Source organism: Myotis nattereri (genome assembly GCF_964212035.1).
Source record: "Myotis nattereri genome assembly, chromosome: 4".
Classification (NCBI taxonomy): Eukaryota; Metazoa; Chordata; class Mammalia; order Chiroptera; family Vespertilionidae; genus Myotis; species Myotis nattereri.
Window position 1 is genome coordinate 102,746,203 of NC_138079.1, and position 19,130 is coordinate 102,765,332.

The window sequence follows — 19,130 nt, forward strand, 5'->3', positions numbered from 1 at the left end:
CTGAGATTTGTCATGTTCAATTTCAGACACGGAGCCCAAAAGGGAGGGTGGTCTAGTCACCCCTCTGGGATGGAGAGGGGGCTCCACCTTGGGTTGGGGTCTGGCTGGGTCCAGGAGCTCTGATTGCCCGCGTCCTCCGAGGCTCAAAGAGCCCACCTCTGCCCTGGCCAAGTGCCTTCAAAATGGGGCCCGAGGGCCTTGGAGCCCAAAATCCCCAGGCTTAGGGAAAGCAACAAACAATGCAGCCCATGTAGATAGAAAGCATTTTTTTTTTTAATTTTATCAAATCAATCTGTACAAAAGTTAGCATGGCTTGGTCAGAAAGTAGTGAAACACCACAGCAGGTAAGTGAGAGCAAAAGTCCAAACTCAACACTGAAAAATAGATTGCATAAAAACGAGTGTGTTGTAGTTCCCCACCCCCACCCACAGAAAGAGATATGCAAAAAAGACTTCTCTAGAAAAAGGTAGGAAAGTAGAAAAAGTAAAAAGAAGCAACTTCTTCCATGTATTTAAATTTACAAAGTTTAAAGGCACGAGTTTCCATAAAATTGGCAGTTATCATAGCTCAGCGTACAGCGGAAGCAGTACAGGTAAGTCAGGTATTATTCAGCTAAAATGAAGAATCTAAAAACGCTTAGTGAAGAAGGTTTTAGTTTCACAGCTTGGAGGTGGCGCCTGGTTCCTAAGAGCCAAGATTAACGTGTTTCTGAAGCCACCACATCCCAGGAAATTCCCGTCTCTACCACTTAGCACAGTTGTGGGCAGGGATGAAACTCAAGGACGTCCCTGCCTCCTAAATCTCAAGTTCATACCTGGTGCCAGGAGCACCCCAACCTGATCAGAGACCCTACAAGGCAAATTCCTCCTCCCTCACAGTCCCAGCAGCCCCCAGGAAGCCTGGGCCCGACCCAGGGTCCCAACCCCACCTGCCCTCCTGGCCCAAGTCCTCAGCTCCCAGGCTTCCATTTTATCTTAAATTCTACTATCTGCACAAATTACTTCATTCATTAAAGATAAAATAATACAGGACATAAATACATCTTAACAGCTTTCAAAACAAATCAAACACGTTTGAGCTTCGAGAATTAAAAATTTAAAAAAAAAAATAAAATAAAAAGAGAGAAGTGTTAATCACAGCCAAACCTTCCTCGGAAGAGCCCTAACTACAAGGAACAGCTCGGAGCTAACAAGCTGGTCCCCAGAGACGCTCCTGCAGACACATCCGCCACGGTGCCCCTGCGGATGCATCCCTGCCCAACTGCTTCTGCGAACGCATCCCCACCAAGGCTGCGGGCGTGCCCTTTCGCCGCGGAATTATCATCCTTGGTCCTGGGAGTTCTTGGTGCTGAGATGGCCAGGACCTCAGAACGAAGGGGTCCTCTTCCCTCCTTTTGTCCTATGTACCGTGGCTCCATAAGGCGCTGGTACCAAATGGCCATCCTTCGTTTCGAAGTTGCCAGTCACCACAAAGAGAGAGGAGGGCAAGAGGGATCTGTCCATTAACGGATTTCGGAGATCTGGACGCAAAGCAAAGGGGTTCGGTTGGTCTCCTGCACACGTCAGCAGGCACTTGATAGAGCTGGGCACACACAGCTGCCTCTTCTCACCTCGCTGGCCCACACCTCCGGGGAGACCTCAGAGGCTCTGTCTTTTCAGAGATGAAGGTTCTCCTCTGCCCACGCCGGCCCCCTCCACTCAACCATGGTGCCTTCAGGGCCTGGTCAGGGTGGTATACACGGGCTGGTCCCAGTTACTGGGGGGGCTGTGGGCAGGTGGCACAGAGAGGCTGCTGAGCAGCGGTGAGGTATAGGGCCGGCGAGATGAGTGGAAGTAGGGGTACTGGTAGAGGCTGGACGGGTAGCCGGCGTATGGGTTGTAGTAGTTGGGGGCCTGCAGGTCGGTGTAGTCACACTGTGAGCTGGTGAAGGAGCTGGCAGCTGCTGCCGAGGCGGCCGTGGTGACATTGGCCTGGGCGCTGTAGGAGCTGTAGTCGGTACGGCCTGGAGAGCTGTGGGACTGGTCGCCGTAGTGGCCAGGGCTCAGCTGCTCCGTCTTGATGTGGGGCCGAGGGGGACCTGCTTCGGTGGGTGATGCGGAGGCCGATGGGGCTCCCTTGTGGGCCCACACGGGGGATGCGCCAATGCCCGCGGACCCGGAGTGTGAGTAGGAGGCACCCCCGTAAGAGCCAGAGGTGGAAGGCTGGCCCGGCTCTGTGGGCAGGGCCGAGTGGCCGTTGAGGGGCAGGTACTGGTCAAACTCGTGGACGTCGAAGGTGTCCATGTTGCCAATGACCTCACTGCTCAGCTCTGAGATGTCCACGTTACTGAAGTCGATGTTCTGGCGGCCACTGTCCACCAGGCGGCGGCCTTCCAGCTTCAGCTCTTGCTTGCCCCCTTGGTGCAGGTCCGTCTTGGGGGTGGTAGGTGGGGTGGGTGGCCCGTGGGTCTGCCCTAGGGTCAGAACACATTGCAGGGATGAATGCCCCTTCTGTGGGGTGGGGGGTGGGGCTGGCAGGGCCGGCAGGCTGGCGACATGCACACGGGAGGAAAACCAGCCCGCTAACAGCCGCAGGTAGGAATCAACAGCTTTTTGTTCCTGTACATTTCCCAGAAATTCCAGCAAAACCAGACCCAGACCTCACTCCCCGCCGGAGAAAATTCCGTTAGGCACTGTTCTATGGAAAGACCCGGGGCCAAGGAGGCCCCACGGTGAACACCGGAGTGGAGAAAGAAGAGGTGACCACGTTTAGGAAGCTCTCGAGGAGCGCCCAGCCCACGCACGTGATAGCAACACAATCCACCCAAAACCTGTCCATGGCTTTAGCCAGCTTCGGGGCCAAGACTGCACCCGGTCAGTGGGTTCCTGAAGCAGGGCTGCTGACCACCATGCTGGCAGCAGGAGTGAGTCCTGGATCAGAACCAGCAAACAGGCCAAGGGAGGCAAAGATGCCTTCGGTTAAGACAGAAGCCCTATGCCACAGGGTGCCAACCAGGCAACTGTGAGGCCCTCCAAGCTCAGAGGGGCTAAGCAGGGTACCCACTCACCCTCAGAGCACGCATGGGAAGCAGCTGCCACTGGGAGCTTTGGGGGGATACCCAAGGAAGGTTTGGCCCTCTTGTGGGTGCCTGCCCTGGGAGTGAGCCCCTGTTTCCCCCCTACCCCCCACCCGCCACTGCCCATCTCTGCCATGTCCAGACCCCCCACTTCTCCCGTTGGCGATTCTCAGACGCTGGGGGCCCCAGGAGCCAACCTGTATGGTCCCCATGGTGGTGTGCGTCGCCAAGGCCCGAGTCAGTCTTGTACACAGCACCGCTGGGGTGGTGGCCCAGTTCGGCGCCTGAGTCCGAGTCACTCTGGCCTGTCTTGACGCTCTTCCTCCGGCGCGGCTGGTACTTGTAATCGGGGTGGTCCTTCTTGTGCTGAACCCGCAGCCGCTCTGCCTCCTCCACGAAAGGGCGCTTCTCACTCTCACTCAGCAGGCTGCAGAGCCAAGGGCACAATCAGGATGGCAAGGGCGTCCAAGCCAGCACCCGTGTCCACGCTGCCTGGGAGCTGGACTGTGCCCAGATGAAGCACAAGAAGGGGACCCGGATGACCCTGACCAGGAAAGCATGCGTGTTCCCCCAACCTTGTGGGACACCAGGCAGTGCTCCCCCTCTCTGAGCCATGGGGCCAGTTGGTGAGATCTGTGTGCTCAATAATGTCACAGAAGGAGCGATAACAAGACCCAAATCTCATCTCCTTCTTCCTCTTCTGACTCCCCCAGCCCAGTCTGTGCTTGTCTCCTCCCTTATGGGCGCTCTAAGGCAGGCGGGGGAGGAGGGCAGGACCCAGCTGAGAATATGCTATGGACAAAGCGAGCTTTCCAGGATCTCAGGGGGGACTTCTCAGGCAGCCGGGCTTCTCGGACCTCCAAAAACTCGGACAAAATTCAGTGGTTCTCAATGAGGCTCAGACCACACACTGGCCTCTCAGATTCTTCCAGAAGCTCACTTGTCTGCAGTGAACTGCCTGCAGACAGGGCTTTGGGGCACAAGTCCACGATGCCCCAGACAGACAGATACAGGAGCACAGAAGACCAACATGCAAACGTTAATCACCCACTCACGAGGTGAGGGGCAGAAAACAGTGAACGGGTGCCCTGAACCCAAAGCCATTCATTTTTTAAAACCAAGTAGAGAGCATTTGGTGGGGTGGGCTGTCCTGAGCAGCAACTTTGTCACTGCTGCTGTCCAACTTTCGACAAAAGCCACCAGCCTCACCATGCCAAAGTGTGCAGCTGTGTGGGGAAGGTGCCAGCGGAGCAGACCTCCCTCTGCCCTTTCCAAGGAGTGGCACCTCCAGACACAGCATGCCGCCCACCGCTGTGTCCTGCTCCCCGACCGAGGCAGCCTTTCCTGGGGTAGAAATAGACTTCCAGGCTCTGAGGCCACATACCCCCACCCCCAACTCCGCACGCCAGCCACCACCTTAGGCAGGCTATTCCCACTCCAGGCTCCAGGAATGTGGCAAGGGTGCCACACTCCTGCTGCTGCCTTCTGTGGGCCCACACCCGGAGGGCCCGCGCCTGGTCCCTGCTGGCCAGAGGGTGTTTTTCCACTAGGGCTCGCCCTGGGAACAGCCACTGGGAGCAGGGCCGAGACCGGGCGTAGCGCCACCTCCCCGAGCCCCCCAGAACTCACTCGCAGCCCCTGCCCCCGGACTGGGGACACTCACCGCCACAGCTTGCCCAGCGTCTTGCTGAGCTCGGCGTTGTGCAGGTGCGGGTACTGGTCGGCCAGCTTACGGCGTGCCGCTTGCGCCCACACCATGAAGGCATTCATGGGCCGCTTCACGTGTGGCTTGGCCTTGAGCGCGCCTCCGCCGCCGCCGCGCACAGGCATGGGCACTAGGCTCCAGTCGTAGCCCTTGAGCACCTGCGACACGGCGTCGCGAATGCAGGCTGGGAAGCGTTCGTCCGCCGCCTCGGCCGAGTCGCCCCGGCCACTACCCCCCGTGCCCGCCGTGCGGCCCAGGCCCTCGGAACCCGAAGGCGACGGCGGCGCGTCCGAGTCCGAGTCCTCCACGTGCGACATGGAGCTGGCGGTGCCAGACGGGCTGCAGGGCGGCTGGGCGCGGGACTCGCTCATGTCCAGCATCTGGCCCGCACGCGGAGGGACGCGCACCGGGGATGCGCACCGGGTCCGATGCCCGGCTGCGCTGCGGCCGCTCTGGGACCCGAGGTCACCGAGGTAGCCCGACCTGCGTCCACGCCGCCGCAGCCACCCAGATCCTCCAGCCGTCGCCTCTGCCGCCGAAGCTCAGTCCCCGCGGAGGCACCCGCAACAAGTTTCTTTAAGCTGCGATCGCGAGGCTCCGCCCCTCCCGGCTCCCCATTGGCCGCCCGGCTCGGCCCGCGGCCCCCAGGGCGGAGTCTGGCCGCCTCCCGCCCCTCCCCCCACCTTAAAGAAAGAGCAGTGATTCCCGCTGTGCCCCCGCGCGTCCCGCCCGGCGCTGCACCACGTGGGTCCCAGTGTGCCCGCCAGCCGAGGACCCGAGCCCGGGCGGTGCAGCGGCCCGCCGACCTCCCCCGAACGCCGCGGGGCTCCCCTCCCGGAGGAGCAAGTAGGAAAAGAGGGTCCGAGATGCTCTGCACGCCCCGGGGGCTCTCCGCTCTGCTCCTTCACAGGGCGCGTGGCGGCTCTTGTGCACCCCTCCCCGGGTCCAGTCGCCCAGCCTTGGGTAGCGGGCTCCGAAAGTAGGCGGGTCCTCCAGAGCCTCCCCCCCACCCAGCCGGGTCTTAAGTCCTGACATCTCGCCCGCAGCCCAGAGGCGCCCGGGTCAGCCGCTGCCCGCTTGCGGCCCAGGGGAGATCTGCTCAGCCGCCTCGCCCCAAAGCCGGGCTCCCGCCCGCAGGGTCGGCGCAGGGTGCTGGAGCTTCTTGCGCGCCCCGAGTCTGCGAGCCCCGCACGTTCGGTCAAGGCGCACCCTGGAGCCAAGGCTCGGGGTGATCCCAGGTGCCCCGCCCCATCCGGGTTCGAGCTCGGAGAGCGCGGCGGGGACTGTCCCAGGAGCTAGGGCAGCCCGGTGGGGCGGGCGCGCGGGGCGGGGCCTGGGCTGACGCTCGCTGTTGAGTCCCCGGGGCCGGCCGGCGGATGGCGTGGCCGGACGCGGGGGCCCAGGGCCTTCCGGGCATGACCCGGGGGGTGGGGGTGAGGAGGCCGTCCGGCGGCGCGGTCCTGGGTGGTCCGGTGGAGGCGGAGGCCGCTCCGAGCTCCCGGAGGGGAGGAGGTGGGCGCACCCGCCGCGGAGAGGCGGTGGGCGGAGTGAGGGACGCTGGGGTCGGCGAAGGGACATTTCCCCGAGGATCATGCCGGGCCGTGGCTCCGAGTCCCCGCCCCAGGCCGCTCCCGCGAGTTGGCCTGGGGCCGACGGTCCCCAGGGCGGCACGGATTCTTTCGCCAAACCCATCGGGAGGTGACAGACCGGCCGTGAAGAGCCTCGCCATGCAGCCTCCCGGTCGGGTGTCCCCGTGCGTGTGGCCCGCGAGCCCCCGGTGGCCCTGAGCAAAGGCGCCGGGTTCGCCAGCTGCGCGCCTCCCGCCGAGTCACGGACGCCGGGGCGAGTAGCCGTTGGAACCGAAGGAGTGACGCCGTTTCTCTGGCAGCAGGAGGGGCTGGTCTGTCACCAGAAGAATTCAAATTGAAAGTCGGCGGGTGGTGCGGAAGCCTCGGACTGCACGGGACGCGCCTCCGGCCCTCACCCTGGCGCAGGAGACCGTGCCCCCAGCAGGTCCGCCCCGCCCGCGCCTGTCAATTCTTTAGAAACCGAGACGCCGCACTCAGAACTTAGAGCCCGTCCATCCCGACCATCCCAACCTCCCTTTCCTCACGGGCCCGCCCCCATCCTGCAGCCTTGCATTCCCTTGCATCTGGAATGCTCCGGCCCAGGTCTCCTGCCACCTGCGGGTGACTGGAAGGCCTCTTGTATTTGTTCTTGGACTAACCCGCTTGCCAAAGGTCAGTGAGCCCCACTTCCCACCTTGGGGGAACATGCCCCAGAGTGTGGGGGCAGCGCTTGCTCTTTAAGGCTGGCAGCGTGCTGAGAGGCCCCCAGCTGGTGGCTGGGGGAGAGCTGGCCTCCAGAGCGGCCTGTCCTCTGGCCTCCCTTCCGGCCACCTGCCTCCTTTTGCTCGGTCTGTAGTGGCCTCCTTTGGAGGTCCTGCCTTCCGCGGTGGGTCCCCACTCTGCAGTCAAGAGGACACCGTGGGACGGCCCGAGTGGGGGCTGCCTGGGGCCTCCACAGGACCCACACAAGTGAAAGCAGGGTTTAAGGCAGGAGGCATGGATGACAGACCTAGCCCAAATTGTCCTGCCTCTGGGGAGCAGGTCCCACCCCCTCCCTTCACCCAGTATGCCCTCTAGCGCCAGATCTGGGTTTTCAAGAATAACTTTCCCAGGGAAATGAGGCACAGCCTGCATTGCATGTACCGGGCAAGGCAGCTTCTCCCTGCTCCCCACCGACCCACAAGGGGTACCACACAGCCATGCCCGAGTCCCTAAGACACAGACAGGTGACTTTGGGGACACTTGGAGGGAAAGAGGAGAGTCCAGTGCCAGACCTAGTTCGCACAGTGGTGTGCTATGTGTGGTTCTAGGCCCTACTGGGCTGCATTGACCACCCCAGGACGGATGGGGGGCTGCTGGTGGGCAGCCTCTGTCGTATATGTACAAGCCATGCTCCAGTGGGATGGGTGGGCAGGGGCAGCTCCCCACCCGGGCTTGGCCCAGGCCACTGAAAGCAAATGCGTGCACTTCCAGGAGGGTGCAGTCCCCACACAGTCCAGGAGGGGCTGCTGACACTTGGGGCAGCACCCAGGCCGTCTCAGAGGCGTCTGAGTTTGCCATGTACTGTCCAGCCTCACCTCCCATTAGGGCTGATCTTGCTTCAGGTCTTCAGTCACTAGGCAGGCCCTGAATGGACACAGGACGTGGCCTTTGGAGAGCGAGCTGCTTGCAGTTGGTTCTTGTGTGTCACCGGAATTGATGAAGCCCTGCTTTGTACTAGGGGCTTTTCTGGGCAACACAGTACAGAACCACACTGCACGGTCCCTGTCTGGAAGATGCTGGAGTTGAAGAGGTGGCCAAGAGGCTGAGACACACCACATGGGGTGGGGAGGGGCTAGGAAGGCGGCTTTGAGGAAGCGACAGTTAGCTAAGACCTGAAGCTTCCAGTCTCTTGGAGAGAGAAGAAAGAGCACTCCGGGGGGGGGGGGGGGGGGATGGGGTCTTATGCAAAGGCCCTGAGGCAGCAGAAAGCACAGGGCATCCGAGAATAGTGAGTCACCGTGACTTAAAGCTTGAGGGACAACTGTTTGAACCCCGTCTCAGTCTGCCTTCTGGCCTCCCCTTCCCTCAGCGTTTCCTTCCTGCCCCCACCTGCCCCAGTTCACTTGACCTCACCTTCATTTCGGGGGCTTTGTGGTTCCAGGGAAGTGATCTGATTGGCAAAGTCTGCACCGTCAGCCCCGGGGTGTAGGAAAGCTGATGCACCCATCTCCTTTGGCACAGGTCCCAGGACACCTGCAAAGAAGGAGGTATGGGCTAGTCGGTACCCCCTGTGCCTATGAGACCTGAGGCCTGGCCAATCTTGACCTGGAGAGCTCTTCGAAACCTCTTCCAGGCACTGAGACGCCCATGTCTTCTAGGGGAGAGCCGGCCTAGGAAGCCCGCCTGTGCTGAGCACCGGACAGGCTGATGGGAAGGCAGGGGCTGCTGAGGGCTAAATGCCACCATGGAGGAGGGCGCCTAGCTGTCACTCCTTGCATTGCCCTGCTCTTCCTCTGCCTGGCCTGGTCTTGGACAGTCAGGGAGGCCATGTTGATAGTTTTTAGTCTTTAAGAGAAAGGTGTTGAGGGCAGGCCACGTGGGCCTGTGAGCCCCGAAGCCAGCATGTCCCCTGTGTCTGCAGCCCTGGCCTGGGCCTATCTATGAGCCAGCCTGACGAGGAGAGCATCACATCCCAGAAACTCTGGCTTGGCCTCGGAGATGAATGGATGCTTTTAATTGCTGGCCAATCTGCAGAAACCAAACATCCAGGGCAGAGATGGGCTAGAGGCCCTGAGCAGGAGCCTCATCATGCAGCCTCCTCCTGCCCTCCTGCGTCTCCAGGAAGAGGAGAGGGGCCCGCAGGAGTCCAGTGTCCCCTAGTAACAGACTCGGATCTCTGGGCCAAGCTTTTCGCTGAAACCCCTCCCAGACTTAGCGTGCCAGCTGACGCGGAATTTCTGGTTTGGGTTCAAAGCTGGCCCTTTGGTTGGGCTGATGCCCACTAAGAGCTGGCTGTGTCCGATCGTCGCCCTTCCATGCTTTCAGAGGACACGGGAAGATCGTGCGGGAGTCCTCCCCTCTCTGCCTGAAGGGCCAGGGTGTTCCAGGCCAGCCTGTGATGAGCGCTGGTCCCATGCACGGGACACGAGCCCCAATGTGATGGCCTGGTGTCATGTGGGTGTGCAGATGGGTCAGGAACAGCTGCGGTGTCAGCTCTGGCTTCCACTCACCCGCTGCTGGGAGCAGCCCCCGAGCTCCCGGCTGTGCCCATCCATCTCTCCCCAGGTTGTGGGCACTGACCCCACCCGCAGCCATTAGGTCTCGGCACATCCCTGACAGCAAGCAGAGATGCTTCTGCAGCCAAAAAACACCCTCAGGCAAGAGACCTGGGAATCTCAACATGCAGCGAGCTTTCCCTGGTAGAGAGAGCACCAGTGGTCAGGCCAGGCCCTAGGCCAGTGATGGCGAACCCGTGACACGCGTGTCAGAGGTGACATGCGAACTCATTTTTGTGGTTGATTTTTCTTTGTTAAATGGCATTTAAATATATAAAATAAATATCAAAAATATAAGTCTTTGTTTTACTATGATTGCAAATATCAAAAAATTTCTATATGTGACACGGCACCAGAGTTAAGTTAGGGTTTTTCCAAATGCTGACACGCCGAGCTCAAAAGGTTCGCCATCGCTGCCCTAGGACCATCTTCTGCTAAGGAGACGGAGTCTGCTGAGGTGTTAGAGACTTGGGATCAGGCTCTGCCTTGCTCTGGACATGTCCATCCCATAAGCCAATGAATTCCACCCCTTGTCCATGCAGAAGAGCTCTACAGGGCACCAGACTACTGATCCCTGGACTCCAGCCCTACCCCAAGCCCTCAGTCCCCTGGACCCCAGACTCCACCTTCATTATGGGCCTTAGGTACCCTGAACCCCAGCCTCATTTCAGACCCTCACTTTCTAGGACCTACAGATTCTAGCCTCATTCCAGATCCTCCTTTGGATCCCACTCTCATTCTGGACCTCTGCCCTTCACCATCCCCTGGGCCCCCGGTGCTATGCACCAAGCTCCTCTCTCTTGCGGGCTCTGAGCTCTGAATGGCCACAAGGGCCAAGAGACACTTTCTCAGCCCATGTGCAGGAGGGCAGCCAGGACGTCAAAGTCAGCTCTAGACAATCAGTGTTCTGAGCCCAAGTAGGTGCCGAGAGCTGCTCGTCCTTCCAAGCTCAGCTTTCAGATTGGATGAAGCTTTTTGTTTAAGATGTCCAAATGTGACCCCTCCGAAGCAGAGCCCTGTGTCCAGTGCCCATGGGAAAGGCATATGGGGGATGGAAATAAACACATCACAGAGGAAACCCTTCTTTTTGAGTGAAGTGCCCCAACCACCTCTAACAGACAGAAGGTTCCCGAGACGCATTAGTACCACGGGCAAATTAAAACACCTGTCAAAGATTTGTGCTGTCTTATTTTTTTTAGTGTTTATTTTTTGTCTTATTTTGCTGGTATTTATTTTTCTAAACGTGGTGAAGGAGGGTTTAATTAAGATGCCCCTCAGACAAGAACACTGGGCAAAGTTGAAGAAAACTGCATGGTTCTCCCGCAAAGCGAGGAGGTTGCGCTGGTAAAGGAGCTGGCATCCGGAAGTGTTGCCTCCCCAGGCTCTAGATTAGGAGCAGAGGGGCAGGAAGTTGTCAGGTCCTCTTTGCGTTGGTCTGTGAGGGCCTGACATGGAGCCGGCTCGTGCAGACCCAACTTTCTCAGCTGCAAACCCTCACGTCCCCTTCCTCATGGGACATGTTATGTGTAGGTAGGATCCAGCAGTCACCGGCCCCTGTGCCCCAAGACCTGAGGACTGCGGAATATGGGCCTATTTTGATGCTCAAATTGGTGGTTCCCCCGCAGTGACCTCCAGTGTCAGTGTGAGAAGAAATCGGCTCCTTGGTCAGGCAAGAGCAGGAGCCCCCATCGTCTCGGCCACATCCCTGGCTGGTCCTCAGAGAGGAGGGAGCTGGGACCTCAAGGGCAGTTAGATTGGAGTTTCCTAATGGTTGAGGGTGTGTAGCCTCTCCTCCGGCCGGTGCTGAGTGGGCTTTGCAGAGGTGGTCCTGAGTGTGCCTTGGAGTAATGATACAACCCAAGGGCATGAGAAGCACATTTCTGGTGGCTTTCAACATCATGTAGACCATCCTGAGTTAGAGAAAGCCCCTCACGCAGTCACTACCTGGGTCCATAACCTGAAATCCTGGAGGGTGTTTTCTATCCTGTAGCTTTTCCCGTAAACACTTTTGGAGCTTCTACACCAAGCCAGGGCTGCTGTGGTGCTGGGACAGCGGGTGAGGACCCACAGGGCCCTGCCCTCCAGAAGCTCAGGCTGGCAGAGCATTCTAGAAAGTATAAAACGAGGAGCCGTAGAGTGGTTTATCATTTGGGGCTGCCCACAGCCCTTGGGGTGTGGAAAGAGGTAGGAGGGAATTGTAGGCCTTCCCCCCCCCCCCCCCCGCCCAAGAAGGCTTTGGGGTCTGGAAAGGAGGGTGTTGAAGGTCATGGGACCTGTTGTCATCTTCTGTGGCCCTTTCACTTTGGGCAAGTTAAGGGGTTGCTATGGGCGGTAGAGGGGTCAGGAGTGCCTGTCCTGAGGGCACCACGGGCCTGTGTGGGTTGATGTGTGTAGAATGGCAGGCACGCAGCGGCCAACACCTGGTGTTTATTGTATTTTCTGTGCTTGTGAATTCATTACCATCTCCTACGGGTGGGCCCATCTGGGCATGCCTTCAAGGAGAACATGGAACAGGAAGGCCGCCCACTCTTTCCAGAAATGGATTGTGTGCTTTAATCACTGGGGGAGGGTCACAGGAAGGGAAGACTTGGTGATGGATGGCGCTGGGCACAAGCTTCCCCTCAGCACCCCTCCCCCACCAAGAAATAAGAGGTGTGGGCCAAATCAGTGGTCTTGGTCTTAAGTGGCTTCAGGAGCCAGGCAGAGAGGAGATGTGGAAGCTGCTGCAGGCGAGGTTGGAAGGAGTGGACCACCTCCTGGGGCCTGTGGACTGCTGGAGAGAGGCCCTAGTCATCCTAATGGCCAGCCAGGGCCCTGCTGCCACCCGGACCTCAGCTGACCACAGGTGCATGCCTGAGCCCAGCTCAGATGGGTAGCGTTGCTGGCAGACACAGGGACTTGTGATTTTGAGACTGTTTGTTACATGGCATTATTGTGGCAATCAATAACTGATACATCTCTGTGGGCAGGATTCAGCCCACAGGCCTCCTGTTAGTGACCACTGGCCTGGGCAATTCCCAAGACTCCTTCCAGTTTAGAATGTGACTGTAAGAGAAAAAGAAAATTTAACTCCACATTCTTCGCCCCCTTCCCCCACCCCGCCCCCCCCCCCCAAGAGCACTATAACCAGATAATGGAATTGCTTTCCACTCTGCTGAGCCATCATGGATCACCAGCTCATAGGGCCACATCTTCTGGGGTACAGGGCTCAGGGGCTGGAGCTGAGGGTGCTGGCAGAAGAGCCGGGTGAGCCAAGCAGAACAGCCGCCTGTGAGTGAGTCACAGTTCCAGAACAACCAGCAAATGGCCCAGCACCTGCTTGCCCACCCTCACCCGCACTTGCCAGCCTTACCAGAGAGTTTTGGCCGCTGGACAGTCATGGTGGGACGGGCCCAAACTGATGACCCTTCCAGAGAAAGTGACAGATGTTAGTAAGTGCCAGTGGGTCCTGCCCTCCCCATCAACAGATGTCCAGACATGAAAAATTAGGGTAAATGAAGGGTGCACGATTAGACTCGGGCCCAAGCTGGGTTCTCCTGGGTGCCAGAGACAGCTGCAGATGCACGTCAGAGACAATTGTCCTGATGTGGCAGTGGCTGCCAGGCCAGGGTGCCTAGGGACAGCTGGACGAGGTGCTGACATGGGGCTCATTCCTCTGTGAAGTCGTCTCTCAGCTGCTAGGAGCGCCGCCAGCCCTTGGGCTTGTGTGTGTCCCAGCTCCAGAGCTGAGCTGGAAGAGCTGTGGATGGGCCCCTCAGGGACATGGGCCCAGCTTGGGGCCCCAGCTTGTTGGTGGGTCTCCATGACACTAGCCCCCAGCTTGAGCTGGCAGCTCCTCTCAGGGGAGCCCTCCCTCTTCTCCCCTCTCCTTCTTCTCTCAGCCTTCTCTCTGGCTTGGCCGTGGGTCCTCCTATAACCAGCCCCAAGCAATCGGGCCTCATCTCAGCACCTCACAGCCCCTCTCTCCCATATCAGCTTGGCTTTTTCTCTTACAGTATTTTGCTTGAAAATATAGGTTCAGGAGTCCCTCCTCGTCCCCCCTCCCCCCCCCACCCCTCCCCCACTAGTCCCCTGGTGCTGGCAGAGACTGCTTGGTGGAGACTCCAGCGTGCCTGTGGTGCAGGCACTGAGCTGTTGGCTGAGAACAAAGCATCCTGCTGCCTCTGCAGCACAAGTCGCGCTCTGGGCACCGTGGCTGGCTGAAGGTTTGCAGAAAAGGTTTTCTTTGCTTTTAAGTGGAGCGCCTTCGGCATAAGACACACCCACATCTAAATATTATTATTCGAAAACTGTTCAATGCTCCCTGATGTAGATGAAGAGGTAGGTTTGGTGTAAATGATACAACCTATCCTGGCAGGTAAAAGCAGTGACTTCTAGGTGATTCTGAAGCAACACGAGGGCATATGTTTTTAAGTTGTTTTGAGGTGAAACTCACATAGTGTAAAACGAAGCATTTTTAAGTGTACAATTTAGTACATTCACAATATTGTGCCACCACCACCTCTATGAAGTTACTTAACATTTTCATCATCCCTCAAGGAAATCCTGTACCCATTAGCAGTCACTTCTCATCCCCCTCCCCCGGCTCCTAGGAACCATGGATCTACTTTGTCTCTGTGAATTTGCTTATTCTGGGCATTTCATATAAATGAAATCAGACAACATGTGGCCTTGTGTGTCTGGTTTCTCTCACTGTGATGCTTTTGCAGTTCCTCTATGTGGTAGCATGTGTCAATACTTCACACCTTTTTATGGCTGAGTGATACACCAGGGCACTTTTTATTAGATTCAGGCTGAATGGGCAAAAACTGAGCCCATCCTCCACCCAGGCCCTGTCAGTGGGGTCCGCTCCCTCAGATGAACTGGACCTCTTCGGTCAGGTCCCCGGAAGGAGGACCCTGGAGGAAACATGAGAACATGAGCTCCCGGCAGACCTCTTTGATGGCCTCTCCCACTCTGGGCAAACCCAAAGAGGGAGCCTGGAGCCCGGCAAGCTGGAGGCCAGACAAGGGGCCCCTTTCTGTTGTGCACAATGCTCCATTGTGCCGTCCTCTGGGGAGAACAATGCAGCCCCCGGACAGGGAAAGCTGAGGACAAAGGGCCCATTTGTAAGGACTGTCCCCACCTGAAAAGCAGCACCCAAGGTCACACCTGATGGCAGAGCTATCCTTCCTTGCCTTCTATCTCCGAGAAGCTCCTGCATCCGGACAGAGACCCAGGGAAGCAGGGCCAGCTTGGGCTGAGGGTGCTGGATTCTCCGTGCTCTCCCCAAACAGCTGTGCTGCCCCAAGTGCTGTGCCTGGACTACAGGGAGGAGACGTGCAGGTTTGGGGTTTTTGTGGGAGAAACTGGGAGCAGGGCATGGGCCAGGGCTAAAGTTCCCCTGATCCTCAAGGCTGTGAGCCCGCTGGGCACTTGCTCTCCTGCTGGGGGTTCACCAGGATGTGGAAGATGTTTGCACCGCCCACTGCAACATCTTTTACAGGTCCCACCGCAGGGACCCCAATGAAGGGTTTTTCATTGGAAAGAAAAGGAAACTTGGGGAAAAAATCACACTGTAAGATGCACTTACACGCTATTACTCCAACAATGGTTGGGGAGAGGGATGAGGGAAAGGCTGGGGAGAGGTTCCAGAAGTTGCTGGTCTGGCCTAGATTTGGGGGATTCTATGTCCAGAGCCAGTCCCTGATCTCATGGAGCTCACATTACAGGTGGTGAGGATACAATTAAGCAAAAAAGATTAATAATTTGACCACACAAGTATTGATAATTTATATGTCAAAACACTAGGAACAAGATTTTTAAAAAAACAACAACAAAAAAAAACAGGACAAATGCCGGAAGCTGGTCCATCCTTGCTGCTTGACACAGTCACTGCAGGGAAGAAACATCTGCACAGCATATGTTTCAAGGGACCTGGGGTATATGGCATACTGTTCTTAAGATGTTTGCTCCCCTTCTTAGCACTATGTGTTTTAACCAAGGTCACCTCTCCGGGAAAGGTTGTTTCCCCAGGTGGGGATTTTTCCCTGGAGATAGGGATTAATAGGACTAAGGAATAGAATCAGTAAAACCCCTTAACTAAGTGCCAAGCGGGTAATCACTTTAACTACAAACAATCACGCTTAAGCTACATAATCTTTACTTAGGATAATCTCCTTCAGTTACTTCCTTGTAGCTTAATAGAACAATAGAGTAGTGACCTTGGAATGGAAATAACAAACACCCTAACCTTTGGAATAGAATGGATAGGATTAAAATCAAATGGTATAAATACAGATGTAACAGGAGAATAAAGCAAGAACCTAGCTATGCTGATCAACTGAATGCTGTCTCCATGTCATTCCTTCTTCACTGACTCCGTCCACACCTTTGGTAACCCCTGGACTTGTTGGGGTTGGACCCCAACAGACAAACATTTGCAATATACACAAAATAACAAGATCTTCAAAATATAGAGAGCTCTGACAAATGAATAAAAACTCATACCTACCTCGATCATTTGCCTCCAAGTGTCCCACAGTTTACCCAATGACCCCTGGGGCTCTAATGCCTACTTTGTCCAGCACACCCCTTCTTTCTTCAAAGGAATGCCTATGACTCCATCCACTTGGAGCCACCTCTCCTGAGCACTGCCTGGACTGCTCTAGCCTCAGAATGTAGACCTGCTGGTGTCCTCACCGGGGTTCTGCTTGGGTCCTCCCACCATGGCTGGAGGTCCAGACTTGAGAGCCTGAAGAAGTTCTGCCTATCTAACAGTGGCTTTACTGACCTGAGCTAAATTTCAAGGCCTGCTCTGTCTCTCCCCAGCTATGTGACTTCCACCACAGCATCCTCCTTGGACAGCAAAGATGAGAAGTCCAGGAGGGGACACCTGCAATGCACCTGGCCACACACCCATCCTATATCATAAAAGGCTAATATGCAAATTGACTGAATGGCGGAATGACCAGTCGCTATGATGTGCACTGACCATCAGAGGGCAGATGCTCAACACAGGAGCTGTCCCCTAGTGGTCAGTGTGCTCCCACAGGGGGAGCATCACTTAGCCAGAAGCCCTGAGCGGGAGCCACTCCCACTTCCACAGCAGCGCTAAGGATGTCCGACTGATGGCTTAGGCCCGCTTCCTGTGGGGAGCAGGCCTAAGTCATCAGTTGGACATCCCCTGAGGGCTCCTGGACTGAGACAGGGTGTGGGCCGGGCTGAGGGACCCCCCACCCCCACCCCAGTGCACGAATTTCGTGCACTGGGGCCTCTAGTACAGGCAATTACAGCCTGGGGCCCTGGATTGAATCACTGTTCCAGCCTTTCCTCTGTGGGACTGCAACTCCACACACCCCATGAGCCACAGAGGGGGTGAAGTACCTGCCAGAGTATGCAGCTGCCCACAGCCCAGCTGTCCCGAATGATGACCCGCCCCTCAACCCCCCCTCCCATACTGGCCAGACACAACATTCCAATAGTCTCCTTCCCATTGCATTTCTATTTCTGGAGTGCCTTCTGCCCCCTCCCTAGAGTACAGGTCCTTGAGGGCTGCCGCCTAGGACAGGGAATGCACTGGGGGCCCTCTTCAATGTTGGGTGATGAATGAGTGAGTGAATGAATGAGTCAATGAATGGAGGAGGTCAACCCTTCCAAGTGGGGTGATGCTTATGGTTTCCTAGGTGCCCACCTCCTTGCCCTCACTGTTACAGTGCCCCGCACGGTCTGCTGGGGGCACGCACGCGCTCGGGCCTCGCGACCGCTCCCCGCACGTGGGCGTGTCCTCCCTGTCCGGCCCGACGGAGTGGGCGTGGTCTCTCCGCTGTGGGCGGTGTCCCGGCGCGCACCGCTCTCCGCGCATGCCCCGTGAGGGCCCCGCAATGGCGGCGCCCGGGGAGCAGCTTAGGAGGCGGAAGGCTGCGGACGCTGGCCAGGAGCCTGCGACTCCGCCGGGGCCAAGGCACGACCCCGCGGGCTGCCCGGCCCGCCTGCGCGCGGGCACCTTCTGGCTGACCAGGATCGTGCTCCTGAGGGCCCTCGCCTTCGTTTACTGTGAGTCCGCGGGGCCTGCGCTCCGTCGGTACCGCTCCTCCGCGCGCGCACGCGACTCCCGCCGGTGACTCTGCCTCGCCCCGTCCCCAGGCGGCTCCCCATAGGCGCCCCCACCACGCCACGGCCCGTGCACCCCACCGCGCGACTCCCTCCCCTCGGGTCGCGGGATCTGGCTGAGGTCTTGGGGAGCGGGGGTTGGGGGGGGGCGGTAGGTTTGGTCTTAGCAGGTGACTTCTTACCTGCGCCCACTTCGCCCTCCGTTGCCTGCCCCCCTCTTCCCCAGTCACACCCGCCGGCCGTCAGTTGCCGGGACCCAAGTCAGGACCCCAAATGGAGCAGGACTGCGCAGGGCCCCCTCGCAGGACCTCGGCCGGCCTGGGGCCGCGCTACGGAAACCCGAGTTCATTAGTCCGGTATGGGCTGGGGGCCGCGAGGACGTGGGTGCCCAGCGCCCTGGGCAGCACCCCTTTCCAGGACCCCGGAGCAGCCCAGCCGCAGAGAGCAGTGTCTGCACTCTGCGCGCCTCCGATTGCGCTCCGAGCGCATCCTGACCGGTGGGCAGCCCCTGTGGGACCCGGGGCCGCCGGGACTTTCATCACCCCCGAGGCCCAGCGGGTCCGAGGCGCACCCCACCCCACCCCACCCCACCCCCGCCTCCTCAGGTTCACCAGGGGTTTGTTGGCAGCTTTGAGACAGCAGCAGGCGAAGCATTCGCATTCCCTGGGGGCTGAGTGACACCCACATCTGAAAACCCGGCAGGCAGCAGTACGGGGCCTGCCCAGCCAGCCTGCGGAGCCCAGAGAAGTCAGTCTGCCCAGGACACCAGCCTCCGCCCTGGCGGCCAGCGCGGAGTTCGCCTCCCCCACCCCAGTCCCGACACTCAGAGGGGCGCAAAGGCCCTGAGCACTGAGCAGCAGGGAACACAAGTAGTACATGCTTCCTGAGCCCAAAATATAGTCATGACTAAAACCAAACTCTGAGATTCTTAAACCTATAAGTGAGGGGAGACCAGTGGGGATGGGGAAGGGTTCCAGGCTGAGTGGCCTGGGCTGGGTGAGTGGTCAGTTAACTTGCGTGCTGGTCCCTGGCAGTGATTGTGTGCTATTGGCACTGCAGGGCCCAGCTTCGTTTCTAAATCTCTTCCCTCACACGTGGGAGAAAGAGAATTGCCGCTCTTTGGACAGTGACCTCCCATAAATGGGCAGCGTCCCAGGCGGGTGAGGCTGCGGGTTCCCTTCCCCGGGATAACTCAGGCAGTCTCCTGGCACACAGTGGACGCGTGGTTGTCACTGCAAGGCTTCCTTGGGGGGACTCCATGTGTCACGGGGTTGCCAAATGGGCATTCAGCTCAGCCCTCTTTCTCTTTTAAGTTACATAAAAAAATAGTCCTTGCGGTGTTGCTTTATCCTCCACAGGATAAATACTCATTCTAAAGGTTTGAGCTGTCACTTAGCAACAGATGAAGTCAGGACTAAGTGAATCTGTGAGACTTTATTAGACCTTGGAAAAGG

General features: G+C 58.1%; 2 protein-coding genes across 4 annotated transcripts in view; one reads left to right on the forward strand and one right to left on the reverse strand.

Annotated features, from left to right (window-relative positions):
- Positions 1-252: 252 nt before the first annotated feature.
- Positions 253-5,298, reverse strand: SOX8 (SRY-box transcription factor 8). Its single transcript, XM_081088593.1, has 3 exons — positions 4,719-5,298; positions 3,253-3,482; positions 253-2,452 (listed from the first exon to the last, which is right to left on the reverse strand). The coding sequence occupies exons 1-3, from the start codon at positions 5,138-5,140 to the stop codon at positions 1,713-1,715; spliced, it is 1,392 nt and encodes a 463-aa protein (XP_080944719.1). The 5' UTR covers positions 5,141-5,298; the 3' UTR covers positions 253-1,712.
- A 12,090-nt stretch (positions 5,299-17,388) lies between these two features.
- Positions 17,389-19,130, forward strand: part of LMF1 (lipase maturation factor 1) — a 114,896-nt gene continuing 113,154 nt past the window's right edge. For 2 of the 3 annotated variants that reach the window (XM_081089527.1, XM_081089526.1), the window contains exon 1: positions 17,425-17,619. The gene's annotated coding sequence lies outside the window, so the exon portion shown is untranslated. Of the gene's footprint in view, positions 17,620-19,130 lie in introns of all 3 variants that reach the window. The other variant, XM_081089524.1, reaches the window with a different exon arrangement.

Coding starts and splice junctions, on each gene's coding strand:
- SOX8 (XM_081088593.1), bottom strand. CDS start 5,140: ATGCTGGACATGAGCGAGTCCCGCGCCCAGCCGCCCTGCAGCCCGTCT. Junction 3,483..4,718: donor ACGCTGGGCAAGCTGTGGCG/GTGAGTGTCCCC, acceptor TTGGCTCTGCAG/CCTGCTGAGTGAGAGTGAGA. Junction 2,453..3,252: donor CCACCATGGGGACCATACAG/GTTGGCTCCTGG, acceptor TTCTGACCCTAG/GGCAGACCCACGGGCCACCC.